The sequence below is a fragment of the Apodemus sylvaticus genome, chromosome 10 (genome assembly GCF_947179515.1).
Source record: "Apodemus sylvaticus chromosome 10, mApoSyl1.1, whole genome shotgun sequence".
Lineage (NCBI taxonomy): Eukaryota > Metazoa > Chordata > Mammalia > Rodentia > Muridae > Apodemus > Apodemus sylvaticus.
Window position 1 is genome coordinate 108539989 of NC_067481.1, and position 26158 is coordinate 108566146.

Genomic DNA, 26158 nt, shown 5'->3' on the forward strand with positions numbered 1-26158 from the left:
CTTGGGATTCATCTCAAGGGGAGGCTCCAAGGCCTGACACTATCACTGATGCTATGGTGTGCTTACAGACAGGAGCCTAGCATAGTTGTCCTCCGAGAGGCCCAACAAGCAGCTGACCAAGACAGAAGCAGACACTTACATCCAACCAATGGACTGAACTTGGGAACCCCTGGGGTTGAATTAGGGGAAAGCTGGAAGAAGCTGAGGAGGGCGACCCCATAGGAAGACCAGCAGTCTCAACTAACCTGAACCCCTGAGATCCCTTAGACACTGAGCCACCAACCAGGCAGTATACAGGAGCTGGTCCAAGGCCCCTGACATATATACAGCAGAGGACTGCCTGGTCTTGCCTTAGTGAGAGAAGACACACCTAACTCTCAAGAGACTTGGGACTCCAGGGAGTGGGGAGGCCTGGCAGGATACGGTGGGGTGGGGATGAGTTGGGACATCCTCTTGGAGACAGGAGGGAGGAGGAATAGGATGAGGAAGAGTTGGAAGATGAACTGGGACGGGGATAAGGATTAGACTACAGAAAAAAAGATTAAGGATAATAAAAAAATAGTTTATTTTATGGGTCTTTGCCTGTATGTATGTATGTATGTATAAAACATGTGCAGTACCCAAAGAGGCCAGAAATCACCAGATTTCCAAAACTGGAGTTACAGATGGTTATGAACAGCCATATGGGTGCTGGGAATCAACCTAGGTTTTCTAAGAAAGCAGCCAATGCTCTTAATTGATCTGTCACCTTCAGCTGCATATTAATTTTAATATGCATAATAATTAATCCTATTTCTACTTAGTTGGTTTTTTTCAGTAACATAAAATTATGAAAACAATTCTTTTCTCATAGACACTACTCCTAGGTCAGGCAGAGAAAGCAGAGTGAGAAACCCCCTTCACTTTTAATGGATGGCTACTCACTGCAGGTACGAGTTATAAAGGAAAGAAGCAGAGAACACCCACACCTAGCTTTAGAAAATGCAATGAGCAGAAACAATGGGAACAAAGACTTAAAGTCCAGAAATAAAAAACCTGAAGACAATGGCTCTTGATTGTGCCACATGAAGGCTAACGCTACAGGCTGACAAGGGTAGGAGTTTCAGCACTAAGAACCCAAGAGAACAAAGTTCATAATGTCCTTACCTGAAAATCCGGCGTAGCCATAAGGTAGTATCAGAAAGTATCCTGGTTGTAAGTTTTCTCAGCTTCTCTTTATCCAGAGTTGAAATATAGGCACCCAGACTATGACCCAACAAAGCCATGTGACCTTGTTCTCCAATATTCTGGATTCTGTTAACCAAAATTCATTAGAGTATTAAAAATTGATTATTACCAAAGCATAGAAGGGTGAAATTTAAATAGTGTTTCACAGAAATTTGGCAGACTTTCAATTTACTTCATGTCCTATGGAGATTCAGAAAATGTCCTTGAGATGTTGAAAGTTTGAGAAGAAAAGTACTTTAAAAATTGAGTCCTAAAAGATAAATATCCTTTACTGACAACACAAATGGTTCTTAAATTTTCTTAAAATATCACCCTTTAGAGCTATAGAGGAGGGCTGGAGAGAAGGCTCAGAAGTTTAAGAGCTCTAGATACTCTGGAAGAGGACCTAGTTCTGTTTCCAGCATCCACATGGTGGGTCACAACCATCTCTAACTCCTGTCTGAAATTATCAGACACACACTTCTGATTTCTGCAGGCACCAGGCATGCAAGTGGTGCACAGATATACATGAAGGCAAAAAACCCACACATAAAATAATTATGATAATGATAAACTTCAGAAGGGTAATATAGCTCAGTTATAGGGTGCCAGCTTCCATGGACATGTATATATATGTAGCATATATTCACACAGACACATACACTTAAGTAAAGTCTTTTGTTTTGTTTGTTTGTTTGTTTGTTTGTTTTTTGAGACAAGGTTTCTCTGTATAGCCCTGGCTGTCCTGGAACTCACTCTGTAGAGCAGGCTGGCCTTGAACTCAGAAATCTGCCTGCCTCTGCATCCCAAGTGCTGGGATTGAAGGCGTGCCTGGCACTAGAATTACAGATGTGTATCATTGTGCCCAGTTTATTATGAACAATTTATGAACCGTTTCTTTTGAACAAGAAAAATATATTACTGATAGCAAAAAATATTGAAGACAAATGAAGATATATTCATTGAAATATACTACACAGATGAATAAATAAAAGGTGATTTACAGACAATACAGGCTTCCATTAATCAACTTAACTGTAGTAAATTCTAAGCAAGCTAAAGCAAAATAGAAAAGCATATGGCACCCCAGTCCCTCCAGGGGCTCGTCACAAGACCTACTACCATAAAAGTACCAGGATCTACTTTTAGAATATAAAAATATCAATGTAACTTCTAATGAAATTAATTACTCTTAATGAAGTTTCTTTCTTGAGCCACTCATGAGAACAGAGTCAAGACCAGATTTTCTTTTTTTGTTTCATGTTGTTTTGTTTTTTGAGACAGGGCTTCTCTCTGTAGCTTTGGCTCTCCTGGAACTTGCTCTGTAGACTAGGTTGGCCTCAAACTCACAGAAATCCACCTGCCTCTGCTTCCTGAGTCCTAGGATTAAAGGCATGAGCTATCACCACCCTGCCAAGAACAGACTCTCGAAGGCAAGCTGCCGGTACTCCTTCATTACCGGGTGCTCTGGGGCTCCTCGTCTTCATCTCCATGCATCAGATTTTGAACTGACTGGAGGATGCTCACCATATCCTGTCCACTGCAGAGCAAAAGGGTTAGTTAGGTGGGTACAAAGAACACATGGCCCTCCCTTCATCTCTCAATTGTTTTTCTCATTCAAACTAACTTGAAGGTTCTTTTTCTTGTTGTTTTTCCTTTTTACACATTTAGTAGCTTGCATAGAAAACAGAATATTTAGAAACAGATTACATATTTTTAAAAACCTTCAAATTATATAACTTTACATATGATTCTTTGATCCAAATTTATTTATTTTTGAAAATATTCCCAATATCGCTCTAGCTATATTTCTATAATAGGTCATTTCATTCTTGAAGAGGCGAGAATTCTTAACAAGTTATGTTTTAAGAGCCAGTCTTTGTAAGAATGCTAGAAGGTTATAAAACCATCAAAAATTCTAATGACACAGGTATATATACCTATCTTATTTTCTTCCACTTGAACCAACAGCCTTAAACATGTAATTTATTTCCAATTCTTATCCAAGTTGGAAAATTTGACATTTGCTTAGAGGATAAGTAGACTGACTTCTATACAAGATATGCTGTTCATTATATAGCGAAGGAAAATGTCAAATGACTAAAACAGTATGAAATGGCAAGGCAATTTGTGGTGTATAAAATGTAAAAATACTCTATTAATAAGAAAATTAGTGGCCAGTGGTGGTGGCATATGCCTTTTAATCCCAGCACTCAGGAAGGATAGAGAGGTGGATCTCTGAGTTGAGGCCAGCCTGGTCTACCAGTAAGTTCCAGGATGGCCAGAGGTATACAGAGAAACCCTGTCTCAAACAAACAAGCAAATAAACAAAACGTGATAGAAAAAAAAGAAGCATTGAAGGAACACAGTGTGGTGTGGTAGAGAGCTTGTCTAGCATGTATGAACTCCAAATTCAATCTCTAGGATCACAAAAATAGTAGTAAAAAAGGAAACACTATCAAAACAATGATCCAAACTCATCTCTGAAAAGGTGTTAACCTGTAAATGAAATGTTCTGATCCTTTAAAGCTGTCAAAGTTAAGGGCTGGTGAAGAAAGCTGAAGCAATGTCGCTAGTATCCTTGTGATCTGAGTTAGAGACAGAAAAGTGCCAGAGCCCATGCATTATAGAACAGGGTAGAGATAGTTTGGGTCTGGAAAGCACTTACTAGCCTCATATGCTAGATGTCAGTGTGATTAAATATAAATACTCCTGACCACGGCCAAAATGTTTTTAATGTGCTACCGTTCTGAAAATTTCAGATGTTCTTGGGAAATCTAGATACTTCTGTGTAATTAAGAGAACAAACAAGTCCTTGTTCCTTCACACCTGGAACAGGAGACAGGATCTGCTTCCTGTTCTGAGTGGTTAGAAAGTACTACAGGACTTCAAGTCCGCAGGATGCATGCTACAAGCAGGAAGGACTAAGAACATTAGTACCTGGGTGTGTTAGGCATGATCTTTACTGTATGGTGTGATACTTCCTCAATTCTTTTCTTGTACAACTTATATTCAGGTCAAAGAACAATTTAAGGGAGTTGTATTGTTAACCTAAGTGCAGTTTCCTGGTTATAAAAGAAAAATTGTTTGTCTCAAGAAGTTGAGCTGGGACTTGAATTGTAGACTGACTCTACTAACATTCTGTGCAAATGACAGCCAGCTATTTATTCTTCACTAATGTTCTGCCTGTTCTGTCTCCTGGGCGCCGGGATTAAATGTATACACCATTGTGCCCTACTCATTTACTGTATTATCAAACTTATAAACTGTACTAAACTAAAATATTTCTCACAATAAAACTCAGTCTACAAGAGAGATTACAGGTTGCAAGAATGAACTACTTTGCTATTCTAGTTATCGTTATGAATTCATGAATGGCTTTTGCTCATGGGTCATAGTTCTGGAAGGGGACCAGGTATGGTAGGACATGCCTGTAATCTAGAACTCAGAAGGATAAGGCCAGACAATTGCCACCAGTTGAAGGCAAGCTAACAAAAAAAGTTCTGGGAGAGAAAGAAGCTAATATGTTGCCCACTATCACCAATCAGCTAGTTCTCTAATGTTCTACTGAGTTGCTGAGTAACTACTTAAAAGTAGACTTATAAGAAAATAATGGTAAAATTTTGGGTTAAGAAAATTTATACCCTAACTAAAGGTACTGATTCTCACTGGCACCTACCTGCCTTGGAGTGGCCCTGGAATATCCTCGGATACTGGCTTCTTTCCATTTTCCTCCTCTGTTCTTCTGGTTTAAAGGAAAGAAAAAGCTGACTGTATGTTTTAACCAATCAAGTTTCTAACATATGAACATGTGAACACGTGACTTTATCTAGAACATTCAGTAACTGATGGAAGATATCAAACCCATTTGTTTCATTTCCTTAGATCCCAAATATACTTGAGAGTTTCAGTAAAAGAATATAAAAAATACCACTTCAAACAACTGCTTTTCAGTTGGTTCCCTATGTGACTGAACCTACAGTAAGAAGTATTTAAATATTCAAATCAATGTATTCCATAAACAAAACTCTAAAGTGGCAGAACTGAAAGGCCCTTCGCAAAATTTCAAACACTTTCATTGCAAAGCACTTCTGCTCAACATCTAGCTTTGAAGTCAGCAGAAACTGATATTCCTGAAATGGGAGGCATCCGAAACAGGAAGAAAGGAGAAGCACCAGATTCAAAACTGTCACCCTGGATACACTCACCAGGGTGGTCTGGACCACACATGCTCATGCTCACCTCGGGCTGTTCTCCAGCAGCCGCATTGCCTCTTTCAAGTTTTTCCCCATTTCAGCTAATGTAGGGTCTGCTATCTAAAACAAATAAAAAAAAAAGGGTAAAATTTTAATATTCCTGTTACTATTTTTTATTTATTATAAAAACATAATATTTCTTTACCCTAGAACTCATGGCAATTATGCCTCAACCTCTCAAGTGCTGGAATCACAGGCATAAACTACCATATTTGGTCTTTTACCTCTGTTACATAGTTCATTTGGAAAAATCAAATGCAAGGCAACTTCTCTTGGATTAACTATAAAGGGCATAGATTTATATTTTTGTAACATACAAAAGCATAGCATAAAAAGTAAAATCCCCCAGCCTTAACCTTTAGTGGAACCCATTTTCATCTTACCTCTGCAGTTTACTGTTGCCAACTTTACAGTATGGTCCCAGCCAACATGCCTGCTTCATTCTTCTAGTGGTTATATCTTATTCTATTCCACATATATATTCTATTCCACATATATAATTTACTTAACTAGTCCTAAGTTAACAGATCATGAGGTTATTCTAGTTTCCTATCTTAAAAAACAAAAACCAAGTATAGTAGTATGCTACTTGTTTATATTATTGCAGTAGGCTAAAAATAATCTTAGCTAATCCCTTCCTATAAGATCCTACGACCTATGAATGTTATATGTCTTCAAGCACACCAGAAGAGGGCATCAGATCATTAAGGATGGTTGTGAGTCACTATGTGGTTGCTGGGAATTGAACTCAGGACCTCTGGAAGAGCAGTCAGTGCTCTTAACTGCTGAGCCATCTCTCCAGCCCATAATAATTTTAGAGATAATAGGGCTTAGTAGATAATACACTTGCTTAGCAAGAATGAAGACCCAAGTGTGAATTCCCAGAACCCATTAAAAGGCACACGATTGTGGATCTGTAATCCCTTGTTCCTACAGCAAGGTGGGAGATAGAAAAAGAATACATAGGAGTTTAAAGGCCAGCAAACCTAGGAAATGTGGTAACAAACATTAAGGGACCTTGTCTCAAACAAATGGGAAGTGAAGACTAACACCCAAGTTGTCCTCTGTCTGATCTCAAATGTACACACCGGTACTCACACACATGAATGCATGAACACACATCACACATACACACACACACACACACACACACACACACACACACATACACAAATCAAACCAACCAACCAACCAACCAATCTCCTAAGAACTGTAGGAAGAACGACATAAAATTGAGGCTTCTGATGCCTCAATTAATGCTTTAACCCCATTAAGTAGATCAGCTTTGGTTTACACAAAGGATAAGTCAAGTTTCTTTCTTTTCTTTTCTTTTTTCTTAGATTTATTCATTTATATATAAGTACACTGTAGCTGTCTTCAGACACTCCAGAAGAGGGCATCAGATCTCGTTACGGATGGTTGTAAGCTACTATGTGGTTGCTGGGATTTGAACTCAGGACCTTCAGAAGAGCAATCAGTGCTCCTAACTGCTGAGCCATCTCTCCAGCCCTTAAGTCAAGTTTCATTCATAAAATTGTCACTAAACATAAAAATATATATATCATGAAAACATCTGATTCTACCTAAACTTTTTTTTTGTTGTTTTTTTGTTTTTGTTTTGTTTTTGTTTTTTTTTGGATTTGGTTTTTTCGAGACAGGGTTTCTCTGTATAGCCTTGGTTGTCCTGGAACTCACTCTGTAGACCAGGCTGGCCTCGAACTCAGAAATCCACCTGCCTCTGCCTCCCAGAGTGCTGGGATTACAGGCGTGCGCCACCACCTCCCAGCCTACCTTAACATTTTAAAGGTCAAAGAATTAAATCTTGGAAATGGTATTTCCTGATGATCAAAGGGCTTATAAAAGACAAGTGCTAGAAAACCCTGCATTTTTTATTTCCCTTTCTGGCCTCTATTATACAAGTTGGCTTCTAAGGTTTACAAAGCAATCCTATAGCCATATCTGCTTTGATTTATTTTTCTTTCTTTCTTCTCCTTTTTGAGACAGGATCTTATTATGTAGCCATGACTAGACTAGAACTTACTATGGAGACCAGGTTGGTCTAAAACTCAGAGATCTGTCTGCCTCTACCTCTGAGTGGTGGGATTAAGCTATCCAGGTTATCTATTTCTGATGTTTAAATATAATTTTAAAATATTTTCAAACAGATGTTTTAAATATATAACTATGAATATATATAGTTATATATATACATAGAACAAATATAACTATGAAACAGAATAGATTTAAAATGGTCTCCATGCTCTGATTATGAGTAGGAGTTGGAAAAGACAATAGTCAAGAGAATTTACACTAACTCCTAAGCCTCCCTGTTTTGTTCCTTATCCCCTGCTCTTGTGGCTCCATGAAAATGTAGCCATTTTGTTTGATCATTTTCATGCTCTAAACACTTGTCTGTATTGAATGCCTTTGCATCTTTAAATTACAAGTCAATATCCTTTTTAAAAAATGTAATATTTATGTGTGTGCACATACATGTGTACATGGATAGCTGGGTACCTGTAGAAGCCAGAGGAGGATGGCACACAGGTCTCCCTCCTTTTTTGTTAAATTCCCTGGAACTGGAATTATAGGCAGTTGTGAGTTGCCTAATAATAATCTGGAATACAAACTCTGGCCTTTGAGAGCAATAAGTACTTTTAACCGATAAATCATCTCATCTTTCCAGGTCCACAATGCTATGAAGCATTTTGGATAAAAGCACTTTCACATCCCCTGTAATAACGATGCCTTTCTGTTCTGGTTTTGGTTTTGTTTGTTTTTGAGATGGGTCTGTCTCTCTATCCCAGACTGGCCTGAAACCCTCCATGTAAGCCACGCTGGGCTTCACCTTGCTCAGTCTTTTCCTCCTCGATGCTGGAATTATAGGCATGTGCTACAAGTCACCACGTTCTTCTAAACCTAAAGTCTGGACACACTGACAAAAACAAAAGATAGAATTCATGGAGATGATGGGATAAAACTTTTGAAACTGAGGTCATTCTGACATTAAGCCACTAGTCTTCACAATTCCTCACATCCTTCACTGAGAACCAATTTCACAGATGTTCTTTCCAGTACAGATGTGAACTCCCTAGCCACATCATGAGCTATCTATAGGCAGGGATGCAGACTCCTATTAATTCCTGTTGATCAAGGGCTCAACATCAGATGACTTTCCGCACTGGACATTAGCCTCCTTTCTCTCTATAAAGTGTAGCATAATATTTTTTCCCATAGCATTAGAACAAATCTTTTTAGTTAAAATCAGTAAACAAAAAACCATAATCACTGAGCTGGCTCAGTGGGTAAAGGTACTTGTTGCCAAGTGCTCAGGGATCTACATGGTGGCAGAATATCAACCCTTTAAATTATCCTCCGACCTCACACATACACCGCAGCACACATATCCCTTTCTTTTGTTTATTTATTTTTTATCTATCTATCTATCTATCTATCTATCTATCGATCGATCTATCTGTCTATCTATCGATCTATCTATCTATCTTCTAAGGCAGAATCTTACAAAGCTCAGATTGGCCCTGAATTATGTAGCTAATGACATGAACTTTTGTCTATGTATATGCACTGGTGTCTATGTGCACGAGTATAGGAGAGGCTAAAAGTTAACATAAAGCATCTTCCACTATTATCTTTTAAGTAAGAGGTATCTAGAGCTCACCAATAGGTTAGAATGACTAGCCAGACTAGACTGGCTAGTCAGTAAGCTCTGGGGATCTACCTGTCTTTGCTACCACAGTGCTATGGTTAGGACATGTGTGGCCACATCAAGCTTTTTTAAAATGTAGGTACCAAGGATCCTAACTCAGGTCCTTATATTTGTATGACAGGTACTTTACTGACTGAATCATCCCTATGAACTTTAGCCTGTGACCTTAGAACTTCCTCTACTTGCCAAGTGCCAGAATCACAGTCATGTGTTACCATGCCTGACTTATATATTTATTGAGATTCTTAAAACTAAAAACCACTGTAAAAAGAAATTTCTATAAAGAGCAGCTACTATTTTCTTATTCCTGTTTCATATGTTATCTCTGTCATATTGCTGGGTATTTAAACTACATCATTATACTAAATAAAGCCAGAACCATACACAAAACCTACATGGATAAAGAATTGAAACCATTAAAAAAAAGTTGTTAGGAGAAAAAAAAGAATTGATATGATGTGTGGCTCTGGCCTATGAAACCTCCAACTCAAAAAAAAAAAAAAAAAAAACAGAAAGAAAAAAGAAAAGAAAAGGAAAAAAAAAAGAAAAAAGAATGCAATTGAATTGGATTGGGCCATGCCTGCAATCCCATCACTTAAGAAGCTAAGGTGAAACCAAACTGTTATTAATTCAAGGCCATGAGTTTGATCCTCAGCACTGCAGAAACTGGGTAAAGTAGCACAGAGCTGTGATCTCAGTAGGGTAAAAGTTTAAAAGTTTAAAGCCATCCTCAGCTACACAATGAGTTTCAGGCCAGCCTGAAATACATCGGATCCTGTCCAAACAAACAACAAACCACCACCACCACCACCCACCACCACCACCACCACCACCACCACCACCACCTACCACCACCACCCACCACCACCACCACCGCCCACCACCACCACCCACCACCACCACCTACCACCACCACCACCCACCACCACCAAACCTAAAACAACTCAGAAATTGTGCAAAGAAGCCTATTTTTGGTATACAGAAGGGAGCTGTTTTATGATAGAAGGGAGGAAATAGAAGTTAACTATTGTACTTTCTACGGCCTATTCTTAGGGAAAAGGTTATAATTCCATTGTGCTTTACCACCAAGCATAGGGGCTGCCAGAGAACAAGCAAGTGACCCTTAATAATTACTGAGTTGCTTAAAATCATCAATCACTATGCTATTAGCTACTTTACACACATTACCTACCAAACATTTTAAACAGTTATCATTACTCTAGAACCAATGCTCTCTTAACCATGAGGCAATACTGCTTATCAATATCATAAGACTATGAAATAACTCACATTCTGAGAAAGGGCCATACTCCAAAATCATATAGCTAAAGTTTACTTTTAATTTTGGTGTGTGTGTGTGTGTGGGGGGGTCTCTCTGTCTCTCCAAACTGGTCTCAAACTCACAAAGATCCTCTAGCCTCTGCTTCTTGAATGATGATATTAAAGGTGTGTGCCTGATTCATGATCATCCTTTTAATTCTGGTTTCACTCAGAAAAAAATATCAACGACTCTCCATTCAGGGAAAATTTTCATCATACAATGTTACAACTAGATGACAAAATTTTGGAACAAGTCTTTTTAGTTAAGACCAAAGGAAGCAGAGCCATTGAGAGGTTCATCTGGTAAGAGCATTTGCCAGCAAGAGTGGCAAGTGACCTACTTTAAGAGTATTAATAATTAAACTAGGATGAAAGGTGTAGTCTGGGATGGTCCCAGGAAAACCAGGATCCAGTCACCCTACCCATAACTAAATGTTTACTTTAGATCTTAGACCTTGTTCCTTCTAGCAAAAGTCAGGGGATTTATGTAGTGGTGGTGGTGGCTGTTTATGAGCTCTAAGGGAAATAGCATACAGGAGAAGGCAGCACACCTGCCGTGAAGGTGTCACTAGGGTCTCACAAATTGGACAAAATATTGACTTTTCTGCCTTCCTCTTTATTTAAATCCTAGAAAAGAGCCTGTGAGATGGTTCAGGAGATAAGTGTTTAACCACTTGATGATGTGGCCTGCGTTCTATTCCCAGAACCCATGCCAAGGCGGAAGGAGAGAATCAACTCCACAAAAGTGTCAACTCCATATGTGTACTATGGCATGAATCTTTACCTATACATATTAAACAAATAATTTAAAAATCAATAATTCTGAGTAAAATAATATGATTAAATGCCTGAAATGTACATGCAACTTGAAGACAAAAGCAGTTGTCTGAAGGAAGAGAAGGGTCTTGAGAGTGAGGGGAGAGGACACAGGGGAGGAAGGACAACTAGGTAAGGGGAAAAGTTAGAACAAAGTCACAATGACCGGGGTGGTGATGGCATAAGCCTATAATCTCAGCGCTTGGAAGGAAGAGGCAGGTGGATCTCTATGAGTTTGAAGTCAGCCTGGTCTTCAGAGCTAGTTCTAGGACAGCCAAGGCTACAAAGAGAAACTGTTTCAAAAAAGAAAAGAGGAAAAGAAAGAAAGAAAAGAAAAATGTCACAATGTGTATGCACCTTGTGAGTGCAGGTGCCTATGGAGGTCAGGAAGTGTTCGAACTCCTAGAAATGGAATTAGAGGCAGCTGTGAGCTGTCATGTGGTGCTAGAAATGGAATCCAGGTCCTCTGCAAGAGCAGCAAGTGTTCTTAACTGCTGAACCATCTCTCCAGCCTCTGTGTATGCTTACTTTTAAAAAGTAAAACAAAACAAAACCCAGGAGTTGTGGTAGTATACATCTGTGATCTAGGGACTTCTAGAAGGCTGATGCAGAAGGAGTAGGAGGAGTTCAAGGCCAACCTCTGCTAGACCTTATGAACCCTTGTCTCAAAATAATAAACAAAATTATTGAAATTGGTGAATGGGTAAAGGTGCTTCTGCCATGTTTGTTGCCACAATTTTGGCCTCAAAATCCACACTGTGGAAAGAGGGCCACCTCCCACAACTTAGTCTCTGATCTCCAAAAGCATGCTATGCACAACCCACACTAGAAATGTAAAAACAAAAAGATCCTCTTTCTATGTTTTTGTTTATGAGGACATGAAGACATACTATAATTATTTATTATAAAACATCATAATCTCCAAGTTCAAGGGGATCTAAGGTGTAACTACGAGTGTTTAACCTACAATTTTATAAGCAAGTAGAGAAGAATGTAAAAAAACAGAAGCATGCAACAGAGATACACATCTATAAAGATGAAGAACAATGATATTGATAACATGAGCTACCAAACATCTGTCACAGACAATAGTGCATGGAGAGACAAGAAAGGAACCATGGTGGTTTGAATGAGATCCCCCTGCCTCCATAATCTAGGAGATTTGCATATCTGGTCCCCAGTTGATAGTACTATTGGAAAACCCAGTATAGCATTGCTAGAGAACTCATGCACTGGAGGCAAGGACTGAGGTATTAAAGTCTCTTGCCGCCCTATTTATAATTGCCAGATGCTGGAAAGAACCCAGGTATCCCTCAACAGAAGAGTGGATGCAAAAAATGTGGTATATCTACACAATGGAGTACTATTCAGCCATTAGAAACAATGAATTCATGAAATTCTTAGGCAAATGGATGGAGCTAGAGAATATCATACTAAGTGAGGTAACTCAGACTCAAAAGGTGAATCATGGTATGCACTCACTAATAAGTGGATATTAACCTAGAAAACTGGAATACCCAAAACATAATCCACACATCAAATGAGGTACAAGAAGAAAGGAGGAGTGGCCCCTGGTTCTGGAAAGACTCAGTGAAATAGTATTCGGCAAAACCAGAACGGGGAAGTGGGAAGGGGTGGGTGGGAGGACAGGGGAAGAGAAGGGGGCTTACGGGACTTTCGGGGAGTGGGGGGGCTAGAAAAGGGAAATCATTTGAAATGTAAATAAATTATATCGAATAAAAAAAAAATAAAGTCTCTTGCCAACCGCACTTGACTCTCTGTTTCTTTTCTTTTTCTTTTTCTTTTTTCTTTTTTTTTTTTTTTTTGGTTTTTTGGATTTGGTTTTTTCGAGACAGGGTTTCTCTGTGTAGCCCAGGCTGTCCTGGAACTCACTCTGTAGACCAGGCTGGCCTCGAACTCAGAAATCTGCCTGCCTCTGCCTCCCAGAGTGCTGGGATTACAGGCGTGAGCCACCACCGCCCGGCTGACTCTCCACCACCGCCCGGCTGACTCTCTGTTTCTTATGGTCTAAGATGTAGACTCTCAGCTTCCAACTCCAGCTGCTGGATCTGCTGTCTGCTGTCCCTATCATTATGGGTCCTAACCCTCTGGGTCTGTAAGCCCCAAATAAGCCAAGTTGCCTTAGTCATGGTGTTTCATCATGGCACAGAAATCAAGAAATCCAAGTCTAAATTAAAATTTTCTCCCCCCTCCTAGAAATCAGATTCTAAAATCTATCACTTATACATTAATGAATACTACCTTCCAAATAAATAATATATATAGCAGGCAAGACTTATTTCTAAGTTCTTGTTTATCTGGAATACCACACTTATTCTGGAACAAAAAAAATTGTAATTCCTAGGTTGTAGATTTATACTATAAACTCAGATTATTTATCCAACATAAACCAAGAAATTGGGTCCAATACCACAAGAAAAAAAATCCTTAAAGAGTAACATGTAAAACAAAACAAGCAAACAAAAACCTCAAAAACCAAAAATCCCTAAAAGCACACGCCTTTAATCCCAGCACTTGGGAGGCAGAGGCAGGTGGATTGTTGAGTTTGAGGCCAGTCTGCTCTACAGAGTGAGTTCCAGGTCAGCCAGGGCTACACAGAGAAACCCTGCCTTGAAAACCTTAAAAAAAAAAAAAAATGGAGCAACATGTCCTAAGTATAATAACTCTCTGAGATAAGCTTCTTCAAAGTGTTGCCATGTCTTGATGTTGGCAATCAAATCAGAAAGATAAAAAGGTATCTACTATCTTGAAGATACAGTTCAGTGGTAGAGCACTTACCTGGTATGACAGGTCTGTGTGCTTCAATTCCCAAATTCAATAATAATAATAATGGATTTATTGTATTTGGCATTATATTTTCAAATATTTTCAAAACTATACTGGAGTCATAAAGAATTAACAGTGGCATGTTATCTTGAAAATAACAAACCGAGTACCAGATGGGGTAGCACACATCAAAAATCCTAGAAGTTTAGAGTCACAAAGAGTTCAAGGCTAGTCTGGGAATACAGTAAGTTCAAGGCCAGCCTAGGCTACTTGAAATCCTACCTCAAAGAAACCCAAAGAAAATAAAACAAAACCCCAAACAAAAAAACAAAACAAACAAACACACTGAAATTTCTCAGCAGATAATGGTGCTTGCCACCAAGCCCAACCTGACAACCTAAGTTCTAGTTCTGTTACCCACATGGTAGAAAAGAAAACCAACTCTCACAAGTTCTCCTCTGACCTCCATTAGCATGCCATGGCATAATCCCCTACCACTCCTGACATAATTCAAAACAAATCAAAATAAAAACAACTTTAAGACTTCAAATATCATCATTTAAAAAGAAAAAAGAGGCTGGTACTTTATTAATAAAAAGAGTACTTGCACTTTATTAATCTTGCACCCACATCGGATGGTTCAATAGCCTGTAATTCTAGCCCCAGAGGTCTGATGCCTTCTTCTAGTACCTGTACACATGAGGTATACGCGTGTGCGCATGTACACACGCGCACGCGCGCGCGCGCGCGCACACACACTTTATTAAAAAGTAAACAATAAGATTAATTCTGAGAAAACAATATAAGGCAACAATATAAATTAAAAATCTATATTACATTTACAATTAAAACAAACTCTAAAAAACATAATTCTAAATTAAGCATTTTATCTAAAATTTCTCTTTGTAAACCAGATACAGTAGTTCATGTTATATAAGCCTGATCTGAGTTATTTCCCTGGAAGCTACAGTGGAAGGAGACAATCAACTTCAGAAAGTTAACCACTGGCTAGTGCTGTGGCACACTTGCACTAACTCTCTCATACAAGTCACACACACACAATAATAATTAATAATATTAACAAGCTCAAACAAAAACAATTTTTAAAACACACCTTAAACATCCCCTTCTTCAAAACTCTTTTGACTGGCCATCTTCTTCATTTCTTTTTCACTTCTACACTACGTTCTAATCCTCCTTCTTCAACAATGACCAATATTTTAAAATGTACACCTATTAGCCCATTGTGATGTGCAATCAATCCTGTAATCTCAGTACATGGAAGGTCAGGAAAATGAGTCTGAAGCCCACTGGGGCTACAATGCAAGATCTCATCTCAAAAATAAAACAAACAAAACAAATTAAAAATGTTGTCATTTATTATACCATAACTAATAAGAATGTACAAATCAGAACAGATTTCTGCTTTACGTAAAAACATTCAATGTAGGCTATAATTCACAATCCTAACTATAACATCAAGCACATGTCTACACAGAAGCTCCTCTACAATATATGAATGAGTGGTCTTTAGAAACCAATCATTTAAAACCTGCTCCATTTGGATTGTTTTCTTGTGATTAAAAAATATTTTTATGATTGCTTTGTTCTCCCTCACAAATGGGGAGGGAGGGATGGACTTGGGAGGGAAAGTGAATGGGGGGATGGGGATGGGGAGGAGGAGATGGGAACATTATCTGGTATTGGCTGAGGGAAAGGGACTGAAGGCCTGAGGGCCAGCAGAAAGAATGGAAACAGGCAACCTGGGGAGATAGGAGGTTGGGGGGACCCTCCAGAATGCACCAGAGACTTGGGAGGTTGAGAGACTCTCAGGACTCAAAGGGAGGGACCTTAGAGGAAATGACCAACAGTAGGGAGAGGGAACTTCTGGAGAGAGCCCACCTCCAGCAGGAAGACAGGGCATCAAATGAGGGAGAGGGGGGCCATCCTACAGTCATAACTCTGACCCATAATTGTTCCTGTCTGAAAGAATTACAGGGATGGAAATGGAGAGGTGCCTGAGGAATAGAAGGTCCAAAGACAGGCTCAAAGTGGGATCCAGCACAAGGGGAGGTCCCAAAGCCTGACACTATTACTGAGGCTATGGAGTGCTCACAAAAAGGGACCTAGCATGACAGCACTCTGGACGACCCAACAAGCAGCTGAAAGAGTCAGATGCAGATATTTGCACCCAACCAAGGAACAGAAGCAGCTGACCTCTGTTGAATTAGGGAAGGCTGAAAGAAGCTGAGGAGAAGGGGAACCCTGTAGGAGGACCAGCAGTCTCAATTAATCTGGACCCCTGAGATCTCTCAAGCACTAGACCACCAAACAGGCAGCATACGCCAGCTGATATGAGGCCCACACACACATACAATAGAGGACTGCAGGTCTGTGTTCATTCAGAGATGATGCACCTAACCCTCAAGAGACTGGAGGCCCCAGGAAGTTTAGAGGTGGGGCGGGGGTAGGCAAACATCCATGTGGAGACAGGGAAGTGGAGAGGAGATACGTTATATGGAACCGTCAGAGGGTAGATGGGGGTGGGGTGGGTGGGGAATAAAATATGGAGTGTAAAAAAGCTACTTAATAAAAGTATTTTAAAAAATTTACTCATTATTTGTATTTATGTGTATGTGTGTGAGGCTTCACGAATTTAAGAGTACCACAAGCATATAGGCACCTTTGGAAGCCAGAGGACATTGGTCAGATCCCCATGGAACTAGAGTTACAGGCAGTTGTGAGAATATTGGGAGCCAAAATCAGGTCTTCTACAGAGACAGCAAGCACTCTTAGCCACTAGCCTTCTCTCCAGCCTCCTGTATTATGCTTTTTAAAGGAAAACATAAAAGTTTGGGTCATCCTTGTCAATAATGGTCAGGATGTTCTAATTATGTTGCATTTGTTCCTCTTTATAAATGTCTAACAAGATAATAACTTTTTTTTTCAAAATCATACTCAAAAGAGAAATGTATAGTTTAGGTAAGGACAAGTACAAAAAATAGGAGTTAGTGACACAGCATAGAGTGTACTATATACCTAGTACTCACAAGACCCCAGTACTACACAAAGTTAAGGGTGGTGGCACTCAGGAGGTGAAGACAGACTCTGAGTTCAGGGTAATCCTTGGCTACACAGTGATATCCCTTCTTAAAGACAAACAAAACAAAGCAACAAACAAAGAGCCAACGATAGTGGGCTCAGATGATAAAAGGAATTGAAGCTGCCTCTTCAGAGATTACGTAGTTCTAATTCAATCACCAGCACTATTGCAGCCCTGGGCCTCCCTGTATGGCAGCATACCTACTGGGCTGTGGAACACTAAGGATGTAGTTAGTAATGTGGTTAGGATACTAAGGGAATGAATTGTCTATTCTGCTTAATTTCAGTACATCTTGACTTAAATTGGTAAGTGTAACTAGTGGCTTCCTAACTGAACAGCAGCTCTGGGTGGTCAGTTAATGATTTCCAACCAGAGGCAATTCCTTCCACCCCATCTGGAGCCATTTTTAATTGTCACAGCTGGGAGTGTACTGCTAGTGGATGGAGGCCAGGGCTTCTGTTAAACATGTTGCATTATAATGAACCTCCCACACAGACTCACAGTTGAAACAAATATCAGGAACTGAGAAACTTGAGAAACTGTCCGGAGTTTGTTCAAGGGTGGAGTTAAAGCAGACAAAACAAACCGCAGCACCCTTTGCTAAATAGAATATCTGAGAACGACATTTTTCATTCAACATGAAAAGGTTTAAAGCAGCACTACGGCCTGTGCTAGAACTAACTTGAATATTAACATAATATTAAAACTATTATCTGGGACCTTTTTTTTTCTTTTTTGCTTATGTGTATACGTACATGTGTATGTATGCCATGTTTATGTGTATACGTACATGTGTATGCATGCCATGTTTATGTGTATACATACATGTGTATGCATGCCATGTCTATGTGTATACGTACATGTGTATGCATGCCATGTCTATGTGTATACGTACATGTGTATGCATGCCATGTTTATGTGTATATGTACATGTGTATGCATGCCATGTTTATGTGTATATGTACATGTATATGCATGCCATGTTTATGTGTATACATACATGTGTATGTATGCCATGTTTATGCATCTACTTTCTGAAGCCAGATGTCAGATCCCCTAAGCTGGAGTTACAGGTGATTAGGAGCCACCTTGGATCCGCTCAAAGAGCAGTACACATTCCTAATCACCATGTCATCTCTCCAGCTCTAGAACTCTGTTTTTTACATGTTGAACATAAGATGCTAAAGGATACCTACCCACTTAAAACTTTTTTCAGGTTTATTTTATATGTTATGGGTGTTTGTATACTACATGCATGCCTGGTGCCTGAGGAGGCCAGAAGAGGGTGCCGGATCCCACGGAGCAGGATGTATAAACTGTTGTGAGCCACCATGTAATGGGAATTGAACTTGGGTCCTCTGGAAGAGCAACAAGTGTTCTTAACCATAAATCCAGCCACTTTATTTTATTTTTTTTGGCAGATTTACTTACTTACAAAAAGCTATTCTCAGAGAAAATATAATGTCAATTCTTCCCAGTGCCTCGCTTTCTACTCTTAGTTTGAATTCCTTGTCCTTTCACTTGGCCTATCTGATACGGAAATACCACTGTGAAAGAAAACCAAATTAAGGCAAGAAAAGTAACTGCCATTCATATTTGCAAGTTTGCATATTACTTCAAGAAAAAGTCGGGGTAGAGTTATGGTTTGATCCAGGGAGATGTATAGAGTGATTCTACGAGTAAAGGTCATACACTATACCCTACAGCAGCAGTTCCCACCTTCCTAATGCCGCTGCCCTTTAATACCCTTATGGTGTGATGACCCCAACCATAACATTATTTCATTGTTACTTCATAACTATAATTTTGCTACTGTTATAAATAATAACATAAACATCTGATATATATGATATCTGATATGTGATTCCTGTGGGGTCACAACCCACAGGTTGGGAACTGCTGTCCTACAGGAAGAGATATTTAAATTTCAGAGGATGAATATCAAACACTATGGTTTCTGTGGTTCTATAAAGTATGCATGGATCAGATGAAGTGGGATCATTCAGAACTACTCAAATAGCTCTCAATTTTATATTAAAATGTAGAATTTAGCCCAAATTAGCCTAATCCTCAAAGAAACTGGAAAATAGACATAATTTAATGTTTCACTTCAAACTATTTCTCAGAACACAAAGTCATCTAAATTCCCATTACATCAAAGTCCTTTCTGTCCATTTAGCACTAACAGAAATTATTAACTATATTTAAAATTTTCTATTACTCCATGGAATACAGAAATAAGAGTCCTAGCTTTTTTCTTTTTTTAAAGACAGGGTTTCTTTGTATAGCCCTGGCTGTTCCTCACTCTGTAGACCATATTAACCTCAAACTCAAAAATCTGCCTGCCTCTGCCTCCCCAAATGCTGGGATTAAATTTGTGCGCCACCACCTGGCTGAACCCTAGCTTTTAAAACAAAACTTACATTTATAATTTTCACACTGGCCTAAGACAGCAACTTTCAGCCCACATATTATGAATTACTCAAAGTTCAACGCAATTAAAGTTTAATTAAATTTAATTAATTTAATTAAATTAAACTTACCCATGCTGGAGTTGTAGTACCTCCTCAGATTTTCTTTGGAGGGCTTAAAATATTTTACTATCACTTAATATACAGAAAAATACCATTTACAGTAGAGTTCCTACCCACTTTTATTTTTCATATACTATCAAAGGAAAAATCATCTTTGTTCTTTCATGTTTCTGATGGAATGACTTAATGCCTTATTAAGGGAAATGGGAAGTCTATTTTCAGCGTCATTTTGTATTCGGCCACTGGAGTTACACACATAATCTCAACCAGTTTCTCAGCTTCTGATTTGCTGATAGTTTTCTGATGTGTACAACTATTCTGTGCAACAGAGAATATTCGATGGTATGCTTGGGTTCTTCTTACTAGGTCCCAGCAGTGCCTCCTTTACTCCCAGTACTCTAGTTTAAAACATCTCCAGAAATTGCTAAATGTCCCTGGGGGACAAACCTAAGCCAGAGTTGAGAATCGCCAATCCAAGTGAAGCTCGTGGTACCAAAAAGCAGATACTATGCTAGTCAGAAGAATTGAGGAAAACAAACAAACAAACAAACAAAACCTTGTTTTTCTTTGATTGCTTCCTACCCAATTTACACTAAATATCTGAGGAGCAAGATATGCCACTGTGTGCACATAAAGGCTTAATTTCTACAATTACTGCTTTCAACTCTCTAGTGACAAGTGAACGAACAACTACAGCAGCTGCTTCTCTGAAAAAAGGTATTCCAAGCCAGTCATGATGGTACAGTCCTGTAATATCAGCAATTTGGGAGGCAGAGGCAGGAGGATCACTTTAAGTTCGAGGTCAGCTTAGTCTATAGAGAGTTACAGACTAGCCAGGGTTATTTTCTCAAAACCGGGGAGGGGAGTGGAACAAGGAGAGATTGAAGAAGAGGACGGAGGTTGGTGGGGAGGATGGAAGGAAGGATTGATTTCACTTGTAGGGAAAACTAGCTTTTTACATCATATCAGATAAGTGTAATTTCAAGAAGGGACAGAGAAAAGCCTGGGAGGACAGAACTTTAAGCACTGAAAGCACAGTCCATGAAGAAACCCAAGGACCTGTTTGGTTTCAATTGCCAGCCCTTAGGTGGGAACATTAGAGTCTATTTAACATGCCCGAGTAGGCAGCCAGGTCCATCAAGCTGCTGCTGCCCCAAGGGTTAGACACTGGCTCCCATGAACTTGGGATGACCTGAAGACCTCTCTCGATTCTCAGAAAGAGGAACCCAAAATGTTGTGAGGCCAGCGGGGATCACCCCCTTCTCCAAATAAATTCACAGTTTTACAGAATAACCATCCCCTTTCTGGATTCCAGGGGTTCTAGCCAGGGTGTGCACGCCACAGCATCGGAATCACGTGGGGAAACTTGTTAAACTCTACAAACTGAGTTCCCGCCCACCCCAGTTTCAGACTCCGAGGCTGCAAATCCCTGTTTTTTACCAAGGTCCCCAGGTGATTCCTACGCCCGCCAAAGTTCACAATCTGTCTCCTAACTTGGAAAGCACTGGACATCTGTGGCTTTGCAGTGGCCTACGCGACAACTAGGACTTCTTCCCGTGCGCTTCGGGGGCCCACACCGATTGCTCCCGTCATCCTACAGGACCACCGCGGGTTCAGGCCCGGCCTCACGCCGAGCCTCCGTGAAGCCAAGGCCGGCTCCGACAGCACCGAGCCCACCTCCCCTCAGCTACCGGGCCCCGGTGACGTGGCCCGGCCTGAGCCGGACGCCCTCCTCCGGCGAGACTCCTTAGTCCCGCGGGGAAACCAGTCGCCTCGGTGGCGAAGAACCCGGACCGCAGCGCCGCCCGATCCTTGCGTACCGACCTTCTCCAGGGACGCGTCCATGGCTGAGCTGTCCAGTGCTGGGCCCACGGTGCTGGGCACTACTTCCGCCTCCCGCGGCCCGCGGCGGTTTCCACGCTGGCAGCGCTGACGTCCTCCGCGCCCGCAGCCGGCGGGGCGGAGAGGAGGAGGAGCTGCCCCGCAGCGCGGCCCGCAGGTATCCTGCGGCTTGCCGGAGGCGGGGCTAGACCCGTCTGGTGGGCGGGGCCTCCTGGGGCGGGGCCTTCCCGGCTTCCGTACTCGGGCGTCACGCCGGCCGGTCCTAACGCTGCCGGGTGGGGAGAGCCCCTTCTATAGAGCGGTCCAACTTTGCCAGAAGCCTGTGACGACCCTCTCAATGAGCTACCCACCAGGTAAAATAGTATAGACTCAGCAGCACGTCCCAAGTCAGGTTTTCAAGTCCTCCGCTGTCAACACCTGTCAGGAATGGAGTAGTTATTTACCTTAGCAGCCAAAGGCCAGCGCCCACCCTTGCGCATGCGCGAGATGACGGCTGCCGCGCGCTCAAGGATTTTTTTTGGGGTGGGGGGGACGGGTTCGGTGGTGGGCTTGATTCTTTAGTGGCTGCTGTTTGGAAGGGATGCTGGTCAGAACTGAATGTATTTCTGTCAGCTCTTTCCTCAGAAGTCCAGATAGAAACGAATTTGAGGCTGCTGGTCTGGCGTCCTCCCTCATGTCACAATGATGGCTTGTCGGAGGATGGGTAATAATAATGACAATAGTAGGTCTGTTGCCTTTCCATTTTATATCACAGCAGACTTTTGATATGGAGATCATTATTATCCGTGTTAGGTTTATTCCCTTGCAGCCCGGCAGTACACCGCATTATCTCCGCTTCACTCCCGCTAGGTGGGAGTGGTGCGTTTTTAGTAAGAACCGGCAGGATTTGTTTCCTACCTTGCTCGACTACCGATGGGTAGGTGAAATGGGATCTACCACCATTGCGGTCAGTGAAACTTCCTGCACAGAAGACTGATGATGCTAAAAACCACAAAGCTATCCCCACCCTCTCCTGTTTCTTATGCAGCATCACCTCCCAGGTTTGGGTCTGGTTGTTAGTAATTCTCTGTGGGAGGTCTCTACTTTGCATTTGGATAAATGGCCTACTTCTGTTAGTAACATTTCCTAGCAAAGAAATCATTTAGAGTAGGAAAACCAGTGCCTCTCCAGTGAACTAGAAAAAAAAGAGGGGGGGGGGGATGATGAAATGGTGCCACTCTCAAAGACTGAAAACTGAATGTGCTCCTACTTGGATAAAACAATGTGTTATGAAAGTTTCCAAACGTGTAGAAAGGACAAAAGAATTTCAGTGAACAGTCATGTGCCCATTAGCTAGATTAATTGATATTTTCTTATGTTTGTTTTTATCACATAAGTATTCAACTAACTATCCATCAATATATGTGCTAGTATGTTACAACTCTGAACACTTCAGTATTATTAAAGACATTTTTAGGCAGAGGTACAAGAAATACCCCCTCCCCCACCTCATGAGTTGGAGGCTAGACTAGGATAGATGCCAAATTCCAAACCAGTCTGGTTTGGTGACTCCAAACAAAAGAGCTAAGGTGCCAGATGGTAGTGATGGTTACCACCAACTCTGATGGATAGGGAGAACCAACTCCCACAAGGGGTCCTCTGTCCGGCATGTGCGTGCCTGCACACTCACTAATGTTTTTAAAAAGCAAATAGCAAGCCGGGCAGTGGTGGCGCATGCCTGTAATCCTAGCACTCTGGGAGGCAGAGGCAGGTGGATTTCTGAGTTCGAGGCCAGCCTGGTCTACAGAGTGAGTTCCAGGACAGCCAGGGCTAAACAGAGAAACCCTGTCTCGAAAAAAACAAAATCAAAAAAAAAAAAAAACAAGCAAACAAAAACAATGCAAAGGCTGTAGAGATGGCTTAACAGGTAAAGGCCTCTACCACTAAGCCTGGACTTGAGTTTGAACCCAGAGACTCACAGTAGAAAGAGTTCTAACTTGGAGTTGTCCTCTGACCTCTGCATGTGGACAGTGGCACACATGCACACACATACTAGAGCACACAAAATAAAAATGTAATAAAGATTTTTTAAAAGAAGCTCATAAATGTAACATTACCTCCAACTAATTAAAAAATAGATTCAAACCAAGTCTGGTGGTGCATACCTTTAATCCTAGTACTTAGGAAGCAGAGGCAGGTAGAGCTCTGTGAGTTCCAGGCCAGCCTGGTCTATACAAGAGAAACAACCAACTACTACCCCCAAATAGACTCAACCTCTACAGACATATGACTTGTATATGGTGAAATGTTTGCATCACTAGTATTTTTGAGATTATCTTACTATGTAGCCCCAGCTGTCCTGCTGTTCATATGTTGATCAGCCTGCCTTGAACTTGGAGCAATCTTCTTATCTCCCAAGTGGTGTGAGCTATCACACTGAATTAAGGATTTTTTGAGGGCTAGAGAGATGGCTCAGCAGTTAAGAGCAGGATTCAGTTCCAGCACTCACATGGCAGCTCACAACTTTCATAATCTTCAGTCCCAATGGAATCAAATGCCTCCTCCACTGTGCATGCAGGCAAAACATTCATATACATAAAAATAAGAAATAAAATGTTAAAAAAAGTTTTTCTTGAAGAGTAAACCAGAAGGAAACAAAGGAGGGAGGTATGTAGTTATTCTTTTTTCTTTAAATTACACCATATAATTTTGTTGTGATCTGAATTATTAAAGCCATATTGTAAATAAATGTTTTAATATTTAATATTAAATAAGCCAGTGATATACATGGGTGATTTAATATTCACTACAGCAATGCAAAAATGTGGGGTTTGCTGACAAGCCTAATGACCTAAGTTTGATCCCCAGACCCTACATTGTCCAAGGAAAGAACTGACTCCCTAAAGTTATCCTCTGACCTCCATAAACACTCAAGAACACACACACTCAAGAACACACACACACACACACACACACACACATCAAATAAATACATATAACCCAATGTTCTTCTAAAAACTGATAACTGTCAAAAAACTGTGAGGGAGGAACAAGATGACTAAAGATGTGGATGAAATTATTAATATCCTCAATTTTATTCTAAGAATAAATAGGTATTTGGGGAAAGGCTAAGTGAAGACAGTACTTTATTCCTATTATTATTTTGCCAGGAGTTTTATTTGTTTTTGAGACAAAGTCTTTCTGTGTAGCCCATGCTGGCCACAGAGTCACAGCACACTTCCTGCCTCAGCCTCTCAAGTGCTGGGATTACAAATATATGCTACCATGCTCAGCTGTACAGAACTTTAAATGTGGTATTTATATATAAACCCCTAGAAGAAATAAAATTAAGTAACAAAATCAGAAATTGGAGCTGATAGGATAGGAGTGATAGTGCAAATGACAACAAATTTCTTAGTATTTTCTAAATTACGGAACTCATCTAGCAATTCTGGTGAACATCTGTAATCCCAGAAATCAGGTGGCAGAGGTAGGAGAGTTACAAATCTAAGGACAGTATCATCTTTGTAGCAAGTTTAGGGCAAGCCTGAGCTACAATAAGACCCTATCTCAGGAGAAGGGAGGCCTGAGTTGTATGTCTTAGCTCACATGTGTAATTCCAGAATTGCTATGATGAGATGGGAGGCAGGGGCAAGACAATCCACCAGTAGCTTGTAGGCCAGGTAGCTTGGAATACTGATAGCCTCAGTAGAAAAACAAACAAACAAGAGAAACCCTGCCTCAACAAAGCAGAAGGCAAGAAATGACTCCCAAAAGCTGTCCTGTGCACGTGGTGGCACAAGTGTGCCTTTCCTTGACATAAATAAATAAATAAATAAATAATAGGTTCCAACATTTAAAAAATCTTAGTGGACAATTTCAGAGATGACCAAAGTCAAAAACAGCATCTAGAGGTAGCAACCCAGAGAGTACTTGTGTCTTCTTCTCTTGCTTCTTTAGAGACTAAAGCAATTTTTAAAGAAATGAACAAAGCAAACCCCCTTGTTTTATTATTATATATAGACACATAATATCATGTATGACATATACCATGAATGTAGAAGTGAAAATGTCTAGGGTACAAAGTAGACTAATAAGTGGGGAAGGAAGAATGAGGATGCAGAGGGGAGTATGCTCAAAATATATAATTTTTAAATTAATTTACAACACCTACATGGCAGCTCACAACGATCTGTAACTCCACTACCAAAGTATATCCATTTATGTTACGTAGTATCATGCTTTTTAAATAAACACCAATGAAAATAAAGATAAGAAATTAGTGAATTTAAGAGTCGTTCCCCACAATCAGGTGATTGTTCTTCCAGCAGTCAGTGACTGCCTGTAGTTCTCTATCAGTTCATGGAATGTTATATTACAAATGTCCCAAAGAAGCATCTTTGATAAGGGTAAGAACTATGTTTGCCTGTGGGAGTATTTTTTTAAAAGATATATTTATTTTATTTTATGTATATGAATACACTGTAGCTGTACAGATGGTTGTGAGCCTTCATGTGGTTGCTAGGAATTGAGTTTAGGACCTCTGCTCACTCTGGTCAGCCCCGCTCATTCCGGTTAACCTTGCTCA

General features: G+C 40.4%; 2 protein-coding genes across 12 annotated transcripts in view; one reads left to right on the plus strand and one right to left on the minus strand.

The window, feature by feature from the left end:
* The window catches only part of Pdxdc1 (pyridoxal dependent decarboxylase domain containing 1), a 70219-nt gene extending 48428 nt beyond the window's left edge, over positions 1 to 21791 (minus strand). For 3 of the 6 annotated variants that reach the window (XM_052195210.1, XM_052195207.1, XM_052195204.1), the window contains exons 1-5: positions 21574 to 21791; positions 5449 to 5522; positions 4886 to 4951; positions 2666 to 2746; positions 1147 to 1293 (exon numbers count right to left, since the gene is read on the minus strand). In XM_052195210.1, coding sequence (XP_052051170.1) covers positions 1147 to 1293; positions 2666 to 2746; positions 4886 to 4951; positions 5449 to 5522; positions 21574 to 21594 — 389 coding nt within the window. In that variant the 5' untranslated portion in view covers positions 21595 to 21791. The remainder of the gene's footprint in view (positions 1 to 1146; positions 1294 to 2665; positions 2747 to 4885; positions 4952 to 5448; positions 5523 to 21573) is intronic. The other 3 variants (XM_052195208.1, XM_052195206.1, XM_052195209.1) reach the window with 2 other exon arrangements.
* A 24-nt stretch (positions 21792 to 21815) lies between these two features.
* Positions 21816 to 26158, plus strand: part of Mpv17l (MPV17 mitochondrial inner membrane protein like) — a 38324-nt gene continuing 33981 nt past the window's right edge. For 5 of the 6 annotated variants that reach the window (XR_007979765.1, XM_052195222.1, XM_052195221.1 and 2 more), the window contains exon 1: positions 21816 to 21944. Coding sequence is in view for 1 of the 6 variants with exons in the window: in XM_052195220.1 (XP_052051180.1) it covers positions 21929 to 21944 (16 nt within the window). In the remaining 5 variants the exon portion in view is untranslated. The remainder of the gene's footprint in view (positions 21945 to 26158) is intronic. The other variant, XM_052195223.1, reaches the window with a different exon arrangement.